This window comes from Triturus cristatus, chromosome 6, assembly GCF_964204655.1.
Source record: "Triturus cristatus chromosome 6, aTriCri1.1, whole genome shotgun sequence".
Taxonomy (NCBI): domain Eukaryota; kingdom Metazoa; phylum Chordata; class Amphibia; order Caudata; family Salamandridae; genus Triturus; species Triturus cristatus.
In genome coordinates, this window is record NC_140589.1 from 1,501,182,612 (window position 1) to 1,501,201,069 (window position 18,458).

At 52.3% G+C, this 18,458-nt stretch overlaps 1 protein-coding gene across 2 annotated transcripts in view; it reads left to right on the plus strand.

Annotated features, from left to right (window-relative positions):
• MCM8 (minichromosome maintenance 8 homologous recombination repair factor) overlaps positions 1–18,458 on the plus strand; it is a 402,649-nt gene that overhangs the window by 331,622 nt on the left and 52,569 nt on the right. The window contains exon 18 of one of the 2 annotated variants that reach the window (XM_085612630.1): positions 7,734–7,923. The exons of the other annotated variant lie outside the window; for it this stretch is intronic. Within the exon in view, the coding sequence (XP_085468756.1) occupies positions 7,734–7,923 (190 nt within the window). The remainder of the gene's footprint in view (positions 1–7,733; positions 7,924–18,458) is intronic. 2 annotated transcript variants of the gene reach the window in all.

The window sequence follows — 18,458 nt, forward strand, 5'->3', positions numbered from 1 at the left end:
TCTCCAGTTTACAGGCCATTACAAAATCCGGACACTAGAACAATTCCATTCCTGGCTGCCGGGTTTTTATGGCGATTGCAGGTTTCAGTTCAATGATCAGAACACGGAGGAGAGTCTACGTAATCAGATTTTTAAAACATCACTGCCCAACAGTTTCTAGAACAGACTGGTAACTGCGAGTCTGATGTACATCCCTAGACTTTCGTCGTTTCTGACGAACTGTAGGTATTTTAAACTTTCTGAACCCTCTCTGATGCATCCACTTGCCCTAATACTGAACAGAACACGCACAGTTTCTCGCTGCTGTAAAACCGCCAATGCCAACTAGTTCCAGGCCCATGCAGTCCATGGCCTCTCTGGAAAGATTTCCAAGTGAATGCTAGTTCGCCGAGAAAAACAAGCATTTGCAATGCAATAGGTCTCGCAGTTACACGAGTTAAAGCTATTGGCATTGTAAATGACAATGCCAATAGGCATTGTTTTTTTTTTTTTTTCTTTTTTTTTTGAAACCGTTTATTACAAGACTCAAAAATATACAAATATGGGCCTACAACCTTCCGGCCGGCCGCTAGCAATGAAAGGAGCATACGATATACATTTATAAAACACATGGTGCTGCGGCCGAGCATGCACAGGAGGTAACATCGTTGCGAGCCACACTATCCAGACCCCACTATACGGTTCCATTTTAAACTTAAAGAACAACAAATACAAACAAACCCACAAGGCAATCCTCAATCGGAAATAGCAACACGTGCTCCCCTAGAGGGGGGATCCTAGCCATCCATAGGAATCTCAAGAGGGGGGAGAGATCAGAACTAGGGCTGGGTACACCTAATGCCCAGGTACCGGGGGGATGAGTTGGCTAAGGGGACGGGGCCGGCGACGGATCGGGCAATAACGGTGGAGCACAGATTCCCCCGCGGTAGGCGTTCCAGGGGCCCCATACTTTCACCCATGTCGCAGGCTTACCTCTCGCCACATACACCACCTTTTCCCGAAACATGCACCAATCCATATGTTCCTTCCAGGCCGAGACAGTCGGGGGGCCTCTGGGATCCCCACAGTTGGGCAATATCACGCTTGGCAACCATATACCCCAGAGTCACCCACCACGTCTGCGGCACCGAGTAATCGGTAGGCTCCCACACATTCAACAGGCATCTCCTCGCTTCGGGCAACAGCGCCACATGCGTGACCACTCGCAGCACCTCATGCACACCACGCCAGAACCCCTCCACCTCCGGGCACTCCCACAAGATATGCAGAAAAGTCCCCAGCGCACCACACCCACGCTTACACAAACCGTCCTCAGCATAGCCCATACGCAGGAGCTTTGGCCCCGTCATGTAGACCCTGTGGAGTATCTTGAGCTGGACGAAACGAAGGCGAGCCGGTATGGCCACCTCTTTCGGGGAGGCCACCGCGGAGATCCAGTCCTCGTCGTCCAGCTCCAGCCCATCGGCTACCCAAGCCTCACGAAGGGCAGTCAACAAGTCTGAGCGGTCGTTGATCAGTTTTTTGTAGATCAGTGAGATCGTGCTGTCAGGGACGTGTCCATCTAGCACTCTATCCTCCAGGGGGGAACACTCCGGGATGGAGGCAACGTCCGGAAAGACGGAGCCCAGCGCATGCCGGACCTGCAAATACCGAAAGTACTCGCTGCCCTGCAACTGAAATTCCGTCTGCAGCATCTCGAACGTTTTAAATCCTCCCCTCGTCCAGAGATCCCCCACTTTGCTAATGCCTATTAAGTCCCACTTCTCAAAGCCCTTCGAGGTCCACAAGGAGCCCAACCGCTCAGACGCGTATAGTGGTGACGCCCGGGTCAAACGGTCCTTCCACCCCATAGCTGCATTGGCCGCGTGCCACACTCGCACCATGACACACGTGGGGCCCGTTAGGCGAGCGTCGGGCGCGCTAGAGTAGAGCGCTCGATTATGGTCACCACCTGGAAGTAGCATCCTATCCATTTCAAACGCCGGGTTTAAGGCGGGCCCATATAGGCCCTGATTAATCGCAGCTAGCTGGGAGGCCCAATAATACCGTTTAATATCCGGGAGGGCAATCCCCCCGTCATACCATGGGAGCGTCAGCTTAGCCAGGGCAATACGTGGCCTCCCGTCCCAGAACAGGCGGCGCTGCAAACTCTCCACTTCGCGGAAGTAGCGCGCTGGGACGAGGTCCATAGTGTTCTGCAACGCGTACAGGAAACGCGGCAGCGACATCATTTTAAACAATGCCGCCCGGCCGAGCGGCGAAAGCGGCAAACGCCGCCAGCGCGCGACATCCTCTTTCAGACGCTGGAGGGGGGGAAGCAAGTTCCGATCATACCGAGCCTCCGGGTCCAGAGTAATGAAGACACCCAGGTACCTAAATCCCTGCGGGGCGACCTGGATCGGACAGCCCCGCGGGAGGATAGGAGCCTCCCCGGAGAGAACATACACACACGATTTAGCCCAGTTGATGACCAGACCGGAGTTACGACCGAATGAATGCAAAACATCAACCAGTACTATGAGTGATTTACGTGGGGAAGCTAGGTACAAGAGGATGTCATCAGCGTATAGGGATACGCGGTCCTCATACTCAGGGGTCCAGCGGAGACCACGGATGGAAGGCTCCCACCGCAGCCACTCCGCCAGGGGCTCCAAGGCAAGTTCAAAGAGGAGCGGCGATAAGGGGCAGCCCTGCCGTGTGCCCCGGCCCAGCTCGAACGGAGCCGACACTCTTCCGTTCACCACCACCTGCGCCAATGGGCCCGAATACAGCAATTTGACCCAACTGATGAACCCTGGGCCAAATCCAAACTTCGCAAGCATCGCCCACATATATGGCCATTCAAGCGTGTCAAACGCCATGGTGGCGTCTAAGGACGCCAAAATGGCCGGCTCCCGTATGAACGGGGCACGTGCGAGCACACCGTGCAAACGCCGCAGATTAAGGGCTGTGTTGCGATGGGGAATAAAGCCAGATTGGTCCTGATGAACCAAATCGCCCACCACGCCGACCAGCCGATTGGCCAGTACCTTGGCGAGAATCTTGGGCTCCGCATTCAGTAGCGAAATGGGCCGATAGGATGTAACCCGGTCCCGAGGTCTCCCCTCCTTGTGGATGACCACGATTGTAGCCAGACGCTGGTCCAGCGGGAGGGAGCCCACCGAGTGTGCCGCCAGGAACATAGCCCGGAGGTGGGGTGCCAGCGTATCCGGTCGCAACTTGTACAACTCGATAGGGACACCATTCGGACCCATGGCCTTGCCGGAAGCGACCGAGCGTATGGCGAGGGCGATCTCGTCGGAGGTGGGAGCGGCGTCCAACGACACCCTGTCATCCCCGGAAAGGGACGGCAGCGCGATATCACTGAGCAGGGCACGGGAATCCTCTTCCGAGCAGGGAGACACCGGGGAATACACCCCACGGAAATAATCCGCGAAGCAGGAGACGATTTCTTCTGGCTCAGTTACACACACACCATCCGTTTTCTCAATCAGCGGGACCACACGATTCGCTCTCTCTTTTTTGTCCAACCACGCTATAAGTTTACCAGCCTTATCACCCACATCATACAGTCGCCCCTGTTGCTCTCTACTGAGGCCCCTGGCCGCCTCCGTGACGAGGGCCCTATAGGCCGCTTGCTTGAGTTGGAGGACATGTAATGCGGCATCCGTCACCCCACCTTCTAAATTACCCTCCAACTCGGCTATTTCAGCCTCCATCCGGGTCACCTCATCCCGCTCGCGCCTCCGAGCGTGGGAAATAAGGGATAGGGCCTCCCCTCGGAGTACTGTCTTGAAGGCCTCCCATAGCGGTACAGCCGAAGGCACGGACCCCACATTCTCATCAAAATATCGCTGAAGGGATTTAATCAATTCAGCGCGAATGGTGGGGTCGCGCAGGTACCAAGGATTGATTGGGACCACCCTACCCTCACCCCTCGGAAAGACATCAAAGTGCAGTAGGAGCGGGGAGTGGTCCGAAATACCCCGTGGCAAATGGCGCACCTCTCCCACCCTCCCAACATAGGCCGCCGGGACAAGGACATAGTCTAGTCGTGAGAGACTACCATGGGCTCCCGGATGGAAAGTGTACTGCAGCTGCGTGGGGTGTTTTAAACGCCAGCAGTCCACTAATCCAAATGTATCCAAGAGGCCGGGTAGCCACGCCTGTGCCCGGGGGAGGTCCCTAGGGGGGTGACGATCCACAGACCCAGATACCACCGCATTAAAATCCCCCCCCACAACCAAAAGCCCCCCCGGAAGGCCAAGGAGAAGGCGCCCAAGGTCCGCAAAGGTGGTCGACTGCAGCCCCGGTGGGATGTATACTGACACAAAGACAACCACTTTGCCCTCCAGTCTTCCCACCAAGACCGTGTAACGTCCCCTGTCATCGTGGAGCACCTCATCAATCTCCAACGGGAGCGAGTTCTTCACCATGATGCCCACACCCCTTGAGCCAGACGTGAAGCCCGAGTGAGCCACTAGGCGATAGCCACGCCGATTCATGGCGCAGAAGGAGTTGCCAATGAGGTGTGTCTCCTGCAGAAAGACTACATCGGGCGAGATTCGCTTCAAAAACTGCAGGACCACACCCCGTTTGATCCTGTCCCCCAGTCCATTCACATTCCAAGACAACAAAGTTAGTTCCCTACCCCCATCATATACAGAAGCCATCATTCGTCCCCCGGAGAGCACTTTAGAACTAACACAAAAATACGTTTGCCTTGTGATAAAAACAAACAACACCCCATCCCTACCCACCCACCCCAACAGAACTCCCCCCTCCCTGCACCCCTGCATGAGCCCGAACAGCCCCCCCAACGTGCAGTGTGCCTGTCGCCCCATATATAGTTAGACTAACTAAACCCCCTAGAGGAGGAGGGAGAACCCCCAATAGACCCAACACAACCTCCATAGGAGGGGAACTTACAAAAACTGACGCAGAATCGAAAGTGGCATCATTTTCGTCCAGAGTGAGGCCCAATATTAGACCCTCAGTCCCGATCCAGCGTGCCGTCTCCCCCCGCCGCCCCCCCCCCGCCCCCCCCGATCACGATCCCCGGGCAGAGTATCCAGCCAGTCCCCGGCCGCTTCGGGACGATCAAAGAAGTGCGTGCGACCATCCACCTCCACACGCAGCTTGGCCGGGAAAAGCATGGCGTATTTGAGGTTTAGGTCCCGAAGACGGCGTTTGACTCCTAGGAAGCTCAGTCTCTGCTTCTGGACCGCTGGGGTGAAATCAGGATAAAAATTAACCTCCATATTGTCAAGCTTGACCGGTCCATGCAGTCTGGAGGTTTGCAGGATAGCGTCTCTATCCTGAAAATTGAAAATCCGGGCGATGAGAGGTCTCGGAGGGGCTCCGACCTTCGGCCTTCCCCCGGGAACCCTGTGGGCCCTCTCCACAGCGAAGAATTTGCTCAGCCCCCGTGGCTGGAGATGGGTAGCAATCAGGTCCTCCACAAAGAGATCCGCCGCCGCCTCCTCGCGTCCCTCGGGCACCCCGATAATGCGGATGTTGTTCCTCCGTGCCCGACTCTCGGAGTCCTCCAGGCATCGATCCATAAGCGCACTCGCCTGACTAAGCCGGCGCACCTCTGTTTGCAAGGCCGCCACATCTGTCGTTAGGCCCGATGCGGTGTGGGCCAAAGAATCTACTCGGTCGTTGGTTTTGGAAAGATCGGCCCTCACCAGGCCAACATCCACGAGGACCGAGTCAATCTTCTGCGCCAGTGTATCAAACCGCTGGCCCACCGAGGCCTTCATCTCGGCAATGGCGCCCATGACATCTCGCAGAGTCAGATCTGCGGGCAGGTCTGGGGCATCAGGAGGGCTCTCAGGGGACTTGCGCGGTCCATCGGGAGATCTCTTCTGGAGGGTATAGCGGTCCATACTGTTGGCCTGATGGACGGCGCCACGCCGGGTCGATTTGGTCTTTGCCCGGTCTCCATCTTGTTTCGTGGCCATGGCCACCAGTCTCCCAGTCGCACCAGCCACGTCGTGTAGGGCAGGAAAGCAGGGCCACGAGCTCCGGGGGGGCCCCCTCAGAGCAGCGGGGTGGATCGCAGCCTGCAGGCAGGCAGGGTCTCCCAGCAAGGCCACACCACACCAACACCAAGGGCTCCGCGACCCAACCTCGCAGAGACGACAAGGTGGTGCGAAAGTGCGGGGTACGCGAGTCGCCAGGCCCTGCCTGCCGCTGTTGTTCACTTTGTCACTGGATCACCCCACAGCGCAAATCCGGGGTCCGGCGAGGGGAAGGCCGCAAACCTCAATCGGTGCTCACTCCGGTGTCCGAGGTCCGATTCGGAAGCGGGAAACGGGTGCCACCTCAGCTCAGGTTCACCAACATAGTCCCCTCATCCAGGGCAGGATAATCGTAGGAGGTTGCAGAGGTCCTCGGGAGCCTCGCACCTACGCGGCCATCTTGGTTGCGCTCTAGGCTCCTCCCCCAATAGGCATTGTTATTTGCAATGTCAATAGCTCAAACTCGCGTAAATGCGAGACCTAATGCATTGCAAATGCTTGTTCTCACATTCTTTTGCTGGGTTTGGGAGATCTTAACATTATTTTTCCGGCCGGTAATGCTGACAAAAGCCAAGTCTCATTGCATTTTTTTTCCTAACATGGCATGTACACCTTCCCTCCCGACTCCACCGCAGGGCCATACTACATACCTTTACATCCTGCTCGGGGCATATGGTAAATATGTATGTGGAAAAACCCATGAAATTGCAAATTCTGTGTAGTTTAATGGCTTGGAACAATCCCACACGATAATTATCCATGCCTTTGGGTTTTACTATTAATTGCACAGTACCAGGGTGATTTTACCAGTCGGTAACGGTAAAATCACTGTGATTATATTGGGGTCCCAGTACTGTGCAACTCTGAATCAGGGCCTACATTTTATAACTAAACACTACAACATTCATACTGAACACACACATGCTTACACACTGAAAAAAACATTGTATTTGTCAGTGCTTACTTCACAGGTTGCCTACCTTGGTGACCCTCTCTTCTCAGCATCATTCCCCACTTGAAATGAGAGAGCTCTCTGAGTTGGGGGAGGAGGGTCCGTGATGGCAAACCACCCACTGTTGACGAACTCAAGGTACTGGTATGGCCTGCCTGTAGGGACATTTCTAAAGAACTCATTGGCTCTAACATTGGGGTAATCACCAATGGGCACCTCAGAACTTTTGTCTCGACAGGCTCTACAAGGATAATGTGACGTCTGCACTGAGATCTACGATGTAGGACACAATTAGTGGTTCATCTTCCCCCTTCTGCACCTGAAGTGATCATGGGTTGTGATCAGAGATTTCCACTTTTCACCCTTTACTGTAGCTAAGTAGTATTCCACATTCTGGCACTTCGTATCATTGGACATTCAGAAGTCTAAACTCCGGACGATCATGACCCACTCAACTGACTATTGAGTTTACCGTTGTGAAATGGGCCTCAAAGCAAGAAGCTCTAATAGTGCACCGGTGAAACCACCTACTGTTGTTGCAGACGATTTAGAATCATGTTGTTCTCTCTTCCAAAAGGCGCACTCATAAGGTTCGCGAAACCATTCTAAAGAAAAATGTACTATACTGACATCTAGGGGTACAGAATTGTATTACGTGTACTTAAACAACGAAACTGTTTCTTTACTTTGACCTAACATGGAATCTGAAACGATTGAGTCGTCGTAAACACATTTATCTTGGCTTGGTTTCTTAGCCTCCTAGGCACGTACTCTGATGAGTTTGGGAAGTTGGACTTTGAGCGTTCCCAGCATGGGTCTGGAATGAGCAACAGGTCACAAGCAAAACGATTTGTTTCTGCGCTCAACAGAATTGCAGAAAGAACATACAACAACCTCTTTGAGTTTCAGCAACTTCGACAGATTGCAAAGGAGGTGCAGATACAGGTAAATATTTTAAAATACTATTTTATTGTCATCAGTATCGTTCTTAATTATAGAATCTTCATTTAAATCACAGTCAGTCAAGTTCTTTATTAATGTTTAGACAATTGTATATAAAATAATAAATACATACAATATAACATTAAAATGGACCCCTCCTCCCCCAAGACCATTCCGAGGTCCTTAACTCAGCCTGCCCACAAGGCTACTTATACTCTATTAAAATCAGGACTAAAGTGCTCATAAATCCCTATAGGCCCCGTCTGTCGCTCATTCCATAGGCTCCAACATCAGCAAGCCTAGAATGTCTAAAATCTGAAAGCAATGCATTACTACCCCAAACGTATTCAAAAATGCACATGCAACATCTAAAAATTCCATATTCACCAAAGTGCGAGTGCGTCATTACGATAATATATATTGTATTTTTCTAAAAAGCGGTTTTAAAATCTGACAGCGGGTTCTGTAAGGGTGCAGACAATCTAGTAAAATGGGAACATTAAAATGTTGAAACCTTAATATGCAAGTCCAGTTTTTCTCAGACTCCAAAAGTGCATTACATTTCTCATACTTTAACGCACATTAAAAGCAACCCGAAATTTTAGTAATAGTAGCCGTACCTGAGCATTAGGCAATGCAGATATATATGGGAATGTCCTTTGACTATACCAGGACTCCAAAATATCATTTGCTGAGGGTTTACTATATACATACCCTAAATCAGTCAACCTTGAAGGTCTTCTGTACGTTCCCCCATTTGAAAGGTGGGAGGCCTCTGTAACTTTAAATGTTTCCATCTTTAATGCCACAGCAATTTTACCTCACCTATTCCTGACCTGCACCGCCCATCTTAGTTCACTCATTGCAATTTCATTAGCACAGAGGACTGATCGCTTTTGAACCTCCGAGGACCAAAGCACTTTTTGGTAACCCTAGCAATGTTTTCAAACATTTACCCTCACACTTAGCCCAGCTTGCCTCTGCGCTTAGGGCCCGCAACTCAGCCCCATACAGGCAGTGAGTGGGGACCATCATGTTATAAACGGTTAGAAGCGGGGTCCAAGACGGTCCTCCCACTGTATTCTTAAATCTTACTAGTCCTCCTGTAGTGGAAGCTGCGGGCATCTGCACAGTTTCTTCATGTAAGGCCCAATTCAGTTTTTTAGTAACTATAATTCCTAGATATTAATAGGACAATAATACCTCCACCACCTTATTGCCCAGTAACCACTTGTACGGTTTCGATTATTATTGTTTTCTCCATGTTGACCTTTAGTTCTTTGGCCAAGCAATACATATTAAATCTATGCAATTTCCTCTGAAGGCCTTCTTGGGTCAGGTCTAAAATGGCCAGGTCAACCGCATAGAAGAAGCTCTGGGAAGGTCTGCAAGAAATAATGAAAACAACACAGGGGCCAGGACACAACCCTGCCTCAGCCCATTTTCTAAAAGTATTCTTTTCGATAATGCCCCATTTAGGTCTAGCAAGCTCGACTTGATCCTAAATCTATGAGTGCAGTTCTTGAAGTATAACTAGTAGGCTACTGGAAATTTCAAGTTGTCGTAGCTTCTCCCACAGAATACTACGATCCACAAGATCAAAAGCTGAGCTAAAGTCGACAAAGCAATAGAACAGATTCCCTGTCGTCTCCATTGATTTCTGCCCCAGAGCCCACAGGCTAAAGCAGTGATAAACTGTTGAATGCCCTTGCTTGAAACCTCCTTGTTCCATGGGAACAAAATAATTGCACTCAATCTAGTTCTTAAGAGAGAATAAAATTACCTATTTTTTATTTTTTTAATAAAGTTTTATTGTTAACAGTGAGACAAGCCGTATAACATACATTGTATCGCCTACAACCCCGGTTGGGCCGGCTACATGTCCAGGAATGAGAAATCCAATAAGGCAGTACAGGTGATACACAGCAAGTCTCCTACAACCGCTTTGGGCCAGCCGCGTTGGTATGGCAAGTGCAGCGTTAAAAACAATGCACTAGGGGATAGCGGTAAATATGGTACAACCTGAACTCCCTCGCCCTGACTGGCATGCAATGCATGAGGGACGCCCTGCCCCCCCTGTTGCCTATGATGGTAGATCCAAGGGGCTATGTCACTACCCGCCACACGACCATGGGAGCACGATTGGTGTTGCAAACATAGCTACTGTACAGCTGCATGAACCAAGTAACTTCCTACAGGTCTTAAAAAGCGTTGCCTGTGCGATAGTGACAAGGTGCGGGGTCATGTCGCAGGCAGGGGGGCCGAGGCTCCGTCAGCCCGCATGTGAAGTCTCTGGGCAGCAGTGGGAGGTCTCAGATCACTCAGGCCTGAAAAGCTGAAGCGCTCCGAGTTTGGGAGGGTTTGAAACACGTGAATTCTATGCGTGTGAGATAGTGTATGAGGGGCTGCCATATCCGCTGGAACTTCTTATCGGTGTTAGCCAGGCTGTGCGACTGCCACTCCATCGCCAGGAGCTGCCACATCTTAGCGAACCACTGGGCCACGGATGTGGGTGACCTTTGTCTCCACGTGCATGCGATAAGCTGCTGTGCGGATAGCAGTAGATGGCTCGCTAACGCCCAGTCAGCGTGTGTCATAGCATCGATGCCGGGCAGGCATATGCCTAAGACCATGATGGAAGGCAGGTTGGGAAGCGGGAAGCCCAAAATATCCTTAATGTGGCCCAAGAGCTCCTTCCAAAAGGTCGTAATTACCTTGCAGGAGAGTACCACCCTTCTGTCTGCAATGCCAGCACACATCAGGGACCGTGTGGTAAATAGTTGCTAGACGGGCGGTTGTATGGTACCATCAGAAAATCAATTTGTACGCAGTTTCGCGCGCCTCAATACTGCGGTATGTTTTAGGGATGCCGTGCCATAGTGTTTCCCATTGTTTAGTGGTTATCCCCCCAGGGGTATCCCCTTGCCACGTGGCCTAGTAGTTATGTGTAGGGGCTGAAGTTGAGTGTTGGAGCACCTAATAGGTTCTGGAGATCAGCCCTTTAGAGCCATCAAAGTTATGCACTAGTTTCTCGAAAGGGATGAGGGGGCGCGTCGCTGCCGCGTGTGTACCGGCCTGCATTGCCCAGTGTCTCAGTTGGAGGTATTGGTGGCGGGTCGTGGTAGGAAGAGCAAACTCCGCCTTCAAGTCTCAAAGGGCTTGATGGTGTCTCCTTCAAACAAGTAACTAAGTGTCCAGCAATCCCCCTCCATCCAGTGGCGTAGAGCAAGTGGTGGCTGGCTACGTGCTATGTATGTGTTGGGAGAGGGGAAGGAAGTGAGACCCCTCTTCAACGTGATTCTATCCCAGATATCTAATACCCTCCTGGTCAGGGGAGCAACATAGGCACTGGGCGGGCTTGCTCGTTCGAGCGGCCAGGCCAGGTCCCACAGAGGCTGGCATGCTACGGCCCGTTCCATGTGGAACCAGTGCTTCTCGCTTTCACGTACCACCCACTTGGGGATATACCTCAAGTGAGCCGCCCAGTAGTATTTAACAGGTTTGGGTACGCCAGACCACCCCTGTCTTGGGGCTGCATAAGTAGGGAGTGAGCGAGGAGGGGCGACTTCCCATTCCATATGAAAGCGCGCAGGTCTTTCTGAAGACGTTGGATGTCCTCCTGCGGAATTGACGTGTGGCAGCGTCTGAAAGACGTAGAGAACCCGGGGGAGTATATTCATTTTAATAGCTTTAATTCGCCCCAACCAAGATATTTATAGAGGTTTCCACCGCTGCAGGGCCGCCAGAATCGCCCTACGGAGGGGGACCAATTAACGCAGGACCACGCGGAAGGATTGGGGGTAATTTAAAGACCCAGATATTTAATAGAATCCTTCAGAGTGAAAGAAGGGGGAAAGATGGTCCCAATCCCTTACTATCCCTATTATTGAGTGAGATACGTGTAGAATATTTGTCCTTAACAATGGAAGACCCCTACCCCACTAGTGACAAGAGAGTGTCAGGACAAATTTAAAGAAATCTTGGTTCAACACGGAACAAATTCCAGTAAGCGATTATTCATGTGTAGTATTTATTATGCAGTGTTCTCAGACTGAGACTTCCTCTCAGGTGAGTAGAACAAGGTGACAGCCAACACGTGTTTCGCCCCCTTTACATGGCCATCCGGCTTGGGGCTTCCTCAGGGCGTAGATAATTCGAATAAGGACAAAAATTTGTCCCGATTGGTCCTGTTGTCTCATTTGTACTTCTCATAAATAAAGGGTGGAATGCCCAGGAACGGTCTGTCATGGCAGTCGGTATCAGCCGATGAACAATCGCTTACTGGAATTTGTTCCATGTTGAACCAAGATTTCTTTAAATTTGTCCTGACACTCTCTTGGAATTTAATAGAATCCTTTGACCATTGGAAGGGGGTGACATCCTGTAATGCCTTAACCTCTACGGCCGGGAGGGTGAGATTGAGAACAAATGACTTAGTCATATTGACCTTGAAGCCAGAGATAGCTGCAAAGGACTGTAGATCGTCTGACAGTGGGGAGTGAGGTGGTGGGCTGAGCAAGGGTAAGAAGGAGGTTGTCAGCAAATAGATTGATCTTGTGTTCCTGCCCCCCAAATGGGATGCCCCTGATCCCCTCAAAAGTCTAGACACGGATAGCCAACGGCTCCACCGCCAGGGCAAAGAGCAGTGGCGAGAGCGGGCACCCCTTTCGTGTGCTACGACCCACGGAAATATGGCTTGTCGTCCTCCCGTTTACACGAATACGGGCAGTTGGAGCGACATAAGAAACCATGATTTTGGAGACAAAGGTATATCACAACCCCACTTTGTGGAGCACCGCCTGAAGGTATGTCCAGTCCACCTCGTCGAATGCCTTCTCCGTGTCAAGCGAGAGAAGACAAGCGAGCATGTTGCACCTACATACTTTCTCTACTAAATAGGCAATTCGCCATATGTTATCGGCCCCTTGACGCTGGCGAATAAACCCCACTGGTCCGGATTGATGAGGCCTGATAGATACGGGTCGAGGTGCGCCACAAGGATTTTGGTAAAGAGTTTTGCGCCCGTGTTTGAGAAGGGCTTATAGGGTGATATGAGGAGCACTGTGCCGGTCTTTTCTGGCTTTTAGGAATCAGTGAGATTTCTGCAATTGCTATCGTGGGAGTGACTCCAGTGTCTTGTGAAAAGGAGTTGAAGAGGGTCAGGAAGTGCTCCTGCAGCTGGGGGAGGAACATGCGATAAAAGAGCACCGGGATCCTGTCGGGTCCAGGAGCTTTGCCTAGGGGGAGAGCGCGGACCGCATTACGCAATTCATCTGCAGTGATGGGGGCGTCCAGGAGAGCTGCATGCTGTAGGGATAGGGGCTCCCAGTCGCATTCGGTAAGGTATGTGTGAAGCCGCGCGGGGAGGGTTCTTAGTGGGAATACAGTTGTTGATAATAGGCCTGGAAAGCCTCCAGTATGTCTCTCTCCGCCGTTACCCAACCCTCATCGCCCACCCGTAATTTGGCAATATCGGACATAGCACATTGGTGGCTTCGTTTGCGCGCCAGCAGCTTATCCGTTTTGTTGCCCACCTCATAGTATCGTTGACGTAAGGACAGAAGGGCGCGCTCAGCTCTACCAGTGCATTGGGCACGCATTGGCCGCGTAATAGGGCCAGATGTCGCTTGGTTTGGTGGGTGGGGGCTGTCTTATCCAGTTGCTCCAGCTGTTTTATCTCTGCAGTAAGTTTATCTTCCACCAACTGTGCCTCTCGCCTGCGCGCAGTAGCTATAGTTGTGATCGCGCTCTGATGGTAGCTTTAAAGCCATTCCAAAGCGTATGTAGGGAGATTTCAGACAGGGCGTTAAGTCGGAAGTATTCTTCCTTGCCCTTGCGTATCTACGTCACATCCACGGGGTCGCTTAATAAGTGTGGGGCCATGTGCCAGCGCGGGGCATGGTCATGACGTGTGCCAGTGTCCCAGGTGAGGGCCAAGTTGACATAATCAGCTATAGAGATATTTGAGATCTCTATTGTGTGGAGACGTTGCAAGACTGAAGATGAGACCAGGGCATAATCAGTGCGGGAATAGGAGATGTGGACATGGGAGTAGAAGGAGTACTCCCTCACGCCTGGGCGCTTGTATCGCCACACAGCTATCAGCTCTTAGCCTTCGATATCCTGTTTAAGATTCACAGACCTAGCGCCTGTGTTTTGGAAGGTTGCGGCACTTCTATCAAGGGAGGGGGTCCCACACCAGGTTAAAATCCCCACAGACAATAACGTCTCCTTCCACCCCCCCAGTTGCTCCTGTAGGATACGTCTAATCAAGGTGTCTTGGAAGGGGTTGGGAGCGTATATGTTGAGCAATGTGAGTGACTGTTGCCCCCGAAGTAACTGAAGAGATAGAAAGCGGCCCTCCCTGTCCTGTGTCTCTTTGATTACATTGGTATAAAAGGAGGCCTAGCATAAAATGCCTACTCCCAGGGTTTTAGAGGTGGTGTAGACCCAGTGCCACATGGGGTGGGCCATGAGGTGGAGGTCAGCCTTAATCAGATGGGTCTCTAGAAAGCATCAAGACGATTGGGTCTTGCTGCAACACGTAATTCCACAATTGCTTGCATTTTTTCGGGGGATTCAGACCGTGGACGTTTAAGGAAAGTAAATTAAGTCTGTTCAGAGCCAATGGGGGGTCAATGGGGTTGTCAGCGGAGAGGCTGGTCCATGTCGGGGATAGGACTGGGGTACTCATTGTTCTGAGAGAAAGAGGTCGTCCTTGTCACCTGCATCCCATGGCCTGGTCAGTTGTAGCCCCTGTAGTAGGAACCCACCCACGTGGGACACCACGTCCGCCCCCAGCCCCCCGGATCCCCACGCCACGCAGCCACCAGGGTCTCCGCATGATATGTCCGCGCTACATAAAGTTCGACCTGCAAGAAAAAACAAATAAGAACAGGTGACAACAAGAGACCAACTGGGTCTAACTCTGACTTCTGTACGCGGAGACCGGCGCCGAGGCGCTCCAATCCCGCAAGAGGAGTTACCCTCTGGAAGAATAAGTCCGTGGGGGCTGACCATCAGCAGTTCAAGGAGAACAGTAAGATTCCATCTTCAGAGCTCCCCGGGTCCCCCGGAACCTACCTCCAGCCCCACAGGAGCAGCACGGGAGTGTACGGCTCTGAGGACAGTTTGGGTCCGCCTTTGGGTTACCGTGTGGACATATGGGGCCAGCAGTGGAGTGATCAAGAGAGGTCTCTCTGTCAAGCGCTCTGGGGTGATTAATTATGTCCTGTTTGGTATCTTGAGAGGCGCAACAAACTTGCTGTTTGCTGGCACGGCGCGGAGCGACCATTGTCCATTTGGGTTTGAGATCGTGCCCCAGCGAGTCAGACCGTGGCAGACCGTCACTGGTTGAGGATTTATCCGACAGCCCCAACAGTGTCCTGGCCTCTGCCAGCCAATGTAGTGAATGGCGTTTGCCCACCCATTGGAAAAGGAGTGCGAAGGGGTGGCCCCACTGATGGCGTTTTCCCTGAGTGCATAGCTTGTCTGTAACAGGCTTGAAGTTACTGTGCTTCTGGAGTGTAACTGGGTAGAGGTCTTGGTAGAGTTGGATCTTGTGGCCCTGAAAAGTGAGCTCAGTCTTGTTTCTAGCCGCTTGTATGAGCACCTCTTTTTCAGTGAAAAAGTGCACCCTGGTCAGGATATCAGGTCCACTGCCTGCTTTCCCAGTTCTCAGAGAGACTCGATGAGCCCGGTCTAGGGCAGGAGGGGATGCATCGTCATCTTCCTGGACAGCCTGTAGGAGCTCCGCCGTAAAGGCCATAATGTCCGATCCCTCCACACCCAGTGGAACACCCCGAATGTGGATGTTATTTCGGCGTCTCCGATTTTCTAAGTCCTCCTTTTTGGTTTGCAGCTTGATGTGCTGATCTTCTAGCTCGAGGCGGCGGCATAGCATCTCCTGGTCCTCAGCCCATGCATCAACAGTCCGTTCCAGGTCATCCACCCTGTCACCGATCTCTGACACCTCTTTTCGAATGTCCCGGAGGCCCATCTTAAATCTGAGATATCTCCTGGAGAAAATCGGTCCATGAACCCGTGAGTGATTGAGGATGAGGGCTCTCCCCCTCCCGGCACCCTCGGTGGCATTGAGGGACGTGATGCTGCCTCCGATTGTGAAGCTTTACCTCAGAGGGACATTACTGAAGCGTCCTTAGAAGCCTTGGAGTAGGGCATTGCGAGCGGGGGCGTACCAGGTTCACTTCAAGAGACCCACCTTCAAGTCAGCCCACCAGTCGACAGTTCCAGACCAGCTGCTTCTCCTCGGACCCAGATAAGATGCTGGGGCAGTAGAAAGGTCAAACCGGATTTAACAGGGTGCCCGCCCCTGCAGGTCACCTCACCTGCAAGCAGAGCAGTATTGGTAAGCATAGACCCCCCCCCCCCCCCCATTGTAGCCGGAATCAGTGGCAGTTAGTCCATCAGAGGCACGCATCACCACCCACGTTCCCGTTGTTAGTCCCAGCTGGGGATTACATACCTGGGGCAATGCTGCATCCACCATCTGTGTCACTGGCGCTGTGGGGGATTGCCACAGGAGTTAACGTGCTTCAGGCAGGGGGGATCTGGGGGCCGCTGTGCACCAGACGAGGTGGTCCGTCACTCCACTACCCCACCCCCCCACCCCCAGGTGCCCATCAACAGTCCAAGTCTTTCCGCGCGTCTGACGTGTGTGTCAACAGTGGTCCCCCATGCAGCATTCCAACTTGCAGCCAGCACCACCCGCTTACCATGAGGAGGTAAGCCCGTCTCTGTTCTATAGCAGGCCGCTTCTCAGGCGTATCACCATAGAGCCCTCAATGTCCTGATGCGCCGGGTTGTTCTCCTCCCGCCCCGGGTGCCCGTGCAGATCAATGGGCAATGCGGCCTCATCCGCCACTCTGGCCTGATCTAAAGTTCTGTGTGAGGGCAGGGAACGTCTCTGGCTGTGGTCTGTAGGGGATGGAGGCGTCCAGGCCCAGTCCAGACCTACTCGCACTACAATGCGGCCATCACCCTGCTCCATCCCCCGCAGTTGCCACAGTGCCGGGTGCCGCCCCCGTCAACCTCCCTAGCAGCGAGGGGGCCCCCGGTATGGAACGGGCTCACTCCCAGTGTGCCAGTCGGGGGGAGTCGAGTGTCCCTGTGCCGCTGGCAGGAACAGGAGTGACGCGGGTACCCGAGGCAAAATGGCGGCTGCCGGTCTCCTCCTCCTGCCTCAGCGCCCCAGTGGTAAAAATTGCTCCCAGTCAGCCCAGCCGGTGCGAGGACATCCGCCAGCCCGGCTCCAGCAAGCTCCAAGAGTGAATAGAGGCACCCAGGGTCAGCCGTGGGCTCCGGTGTCAGAATGGTGGCCGCTGATCGTCACACCTCCAGCCTCAGCGCTCCAGCGGGACGTATTGCTGAAATTAAAGCCTTCCAGTGTGCAGAAACCCGCCTTCCAGGCTCCGGCAGGTTCCAGGGGCAGGTTGAGGCACCCCGGACAGCCACAGACACTCCGGTGCTTAAAAATGCAGGACAGCAGGCTCCAGGAGGATGGAGTGCAAAGGAGACACGTCCTACTCCATTGCTCTTGTGGTCACGCCCCCCTAAAATTATCTTTAAGTAGAATTTTGCACCAACATCAAACACGATTGTCAAGTGGAATTTACCCGAGACATCCGTCTCCCTTTTTTAGGTCTCGGCTGGCGTGGGCTGCGCACAGGCACAGTCTCGCTGGCGAGATTTCATGTTTTTGGGGTATTTTCTTTAAAGGGCTTTAAGCCCCGCCCCTCTTTCCGATTGGCTGGCGTCACCGTTTATGCTAAACGGTGGCCAGCCATTGGAAAAGAGGTGTTTGTGACGTTTACTTTTGGCTTTCTGAGCCGTCCCACTTGGACGGGCTCGTCTGAATTCCTTCTGCCGTGAAAGCTTTCTTATCTTTATGGGGCCATGTGTTTAAATACATGGCCCCATAAAGACAAGAGATCGAGGCTTATTTAGTAGTTTTCCTAAAGTGTTATGTTTCTTGTTTTATACTTCTGCCTCGCGTGCAGCTTTGGCCTTCATCCGGCCGCCACCTTGGACGACGTGGCTGGAGGCATTAGCCCCGTCTCAGCCAGTAACAAGGACGGATATATCGAGTTCATCTCTGCTCCTCTTGAATGTAAATGCCATTTCATTGATCACCATGTAACAAGCCACTCTTAGTATTTTAAAGCTAAAAAGGGCTCTGCCTTCATCCGTGGAATACAGCTTTTCCGGACCATTTTCGAGGCGCAGACATTAATTTGTAAAGTGCACTAAAAAGTCTACACCCCGATTAATTTCTGATGTGTATTGAATCTGTCATGTTTCGTGGCGCTCGCTTCGCTGCAGAGGCTGTGAATGTTATGTAGGTTTGTCCGAGAGCTAAGGATGAAAGCTGAGTGCACCCCCAGCGGTGCGACGCGATGCCTGAACAATGTCTAAGATTACCTTGGCACATTCCAAAATGCTTACGTTATTTATTTATTTTAAACCTTTGTTTGACGGAAGTGGTGGGGGTACGCGCCTAAACTGCACCCACTTCATGG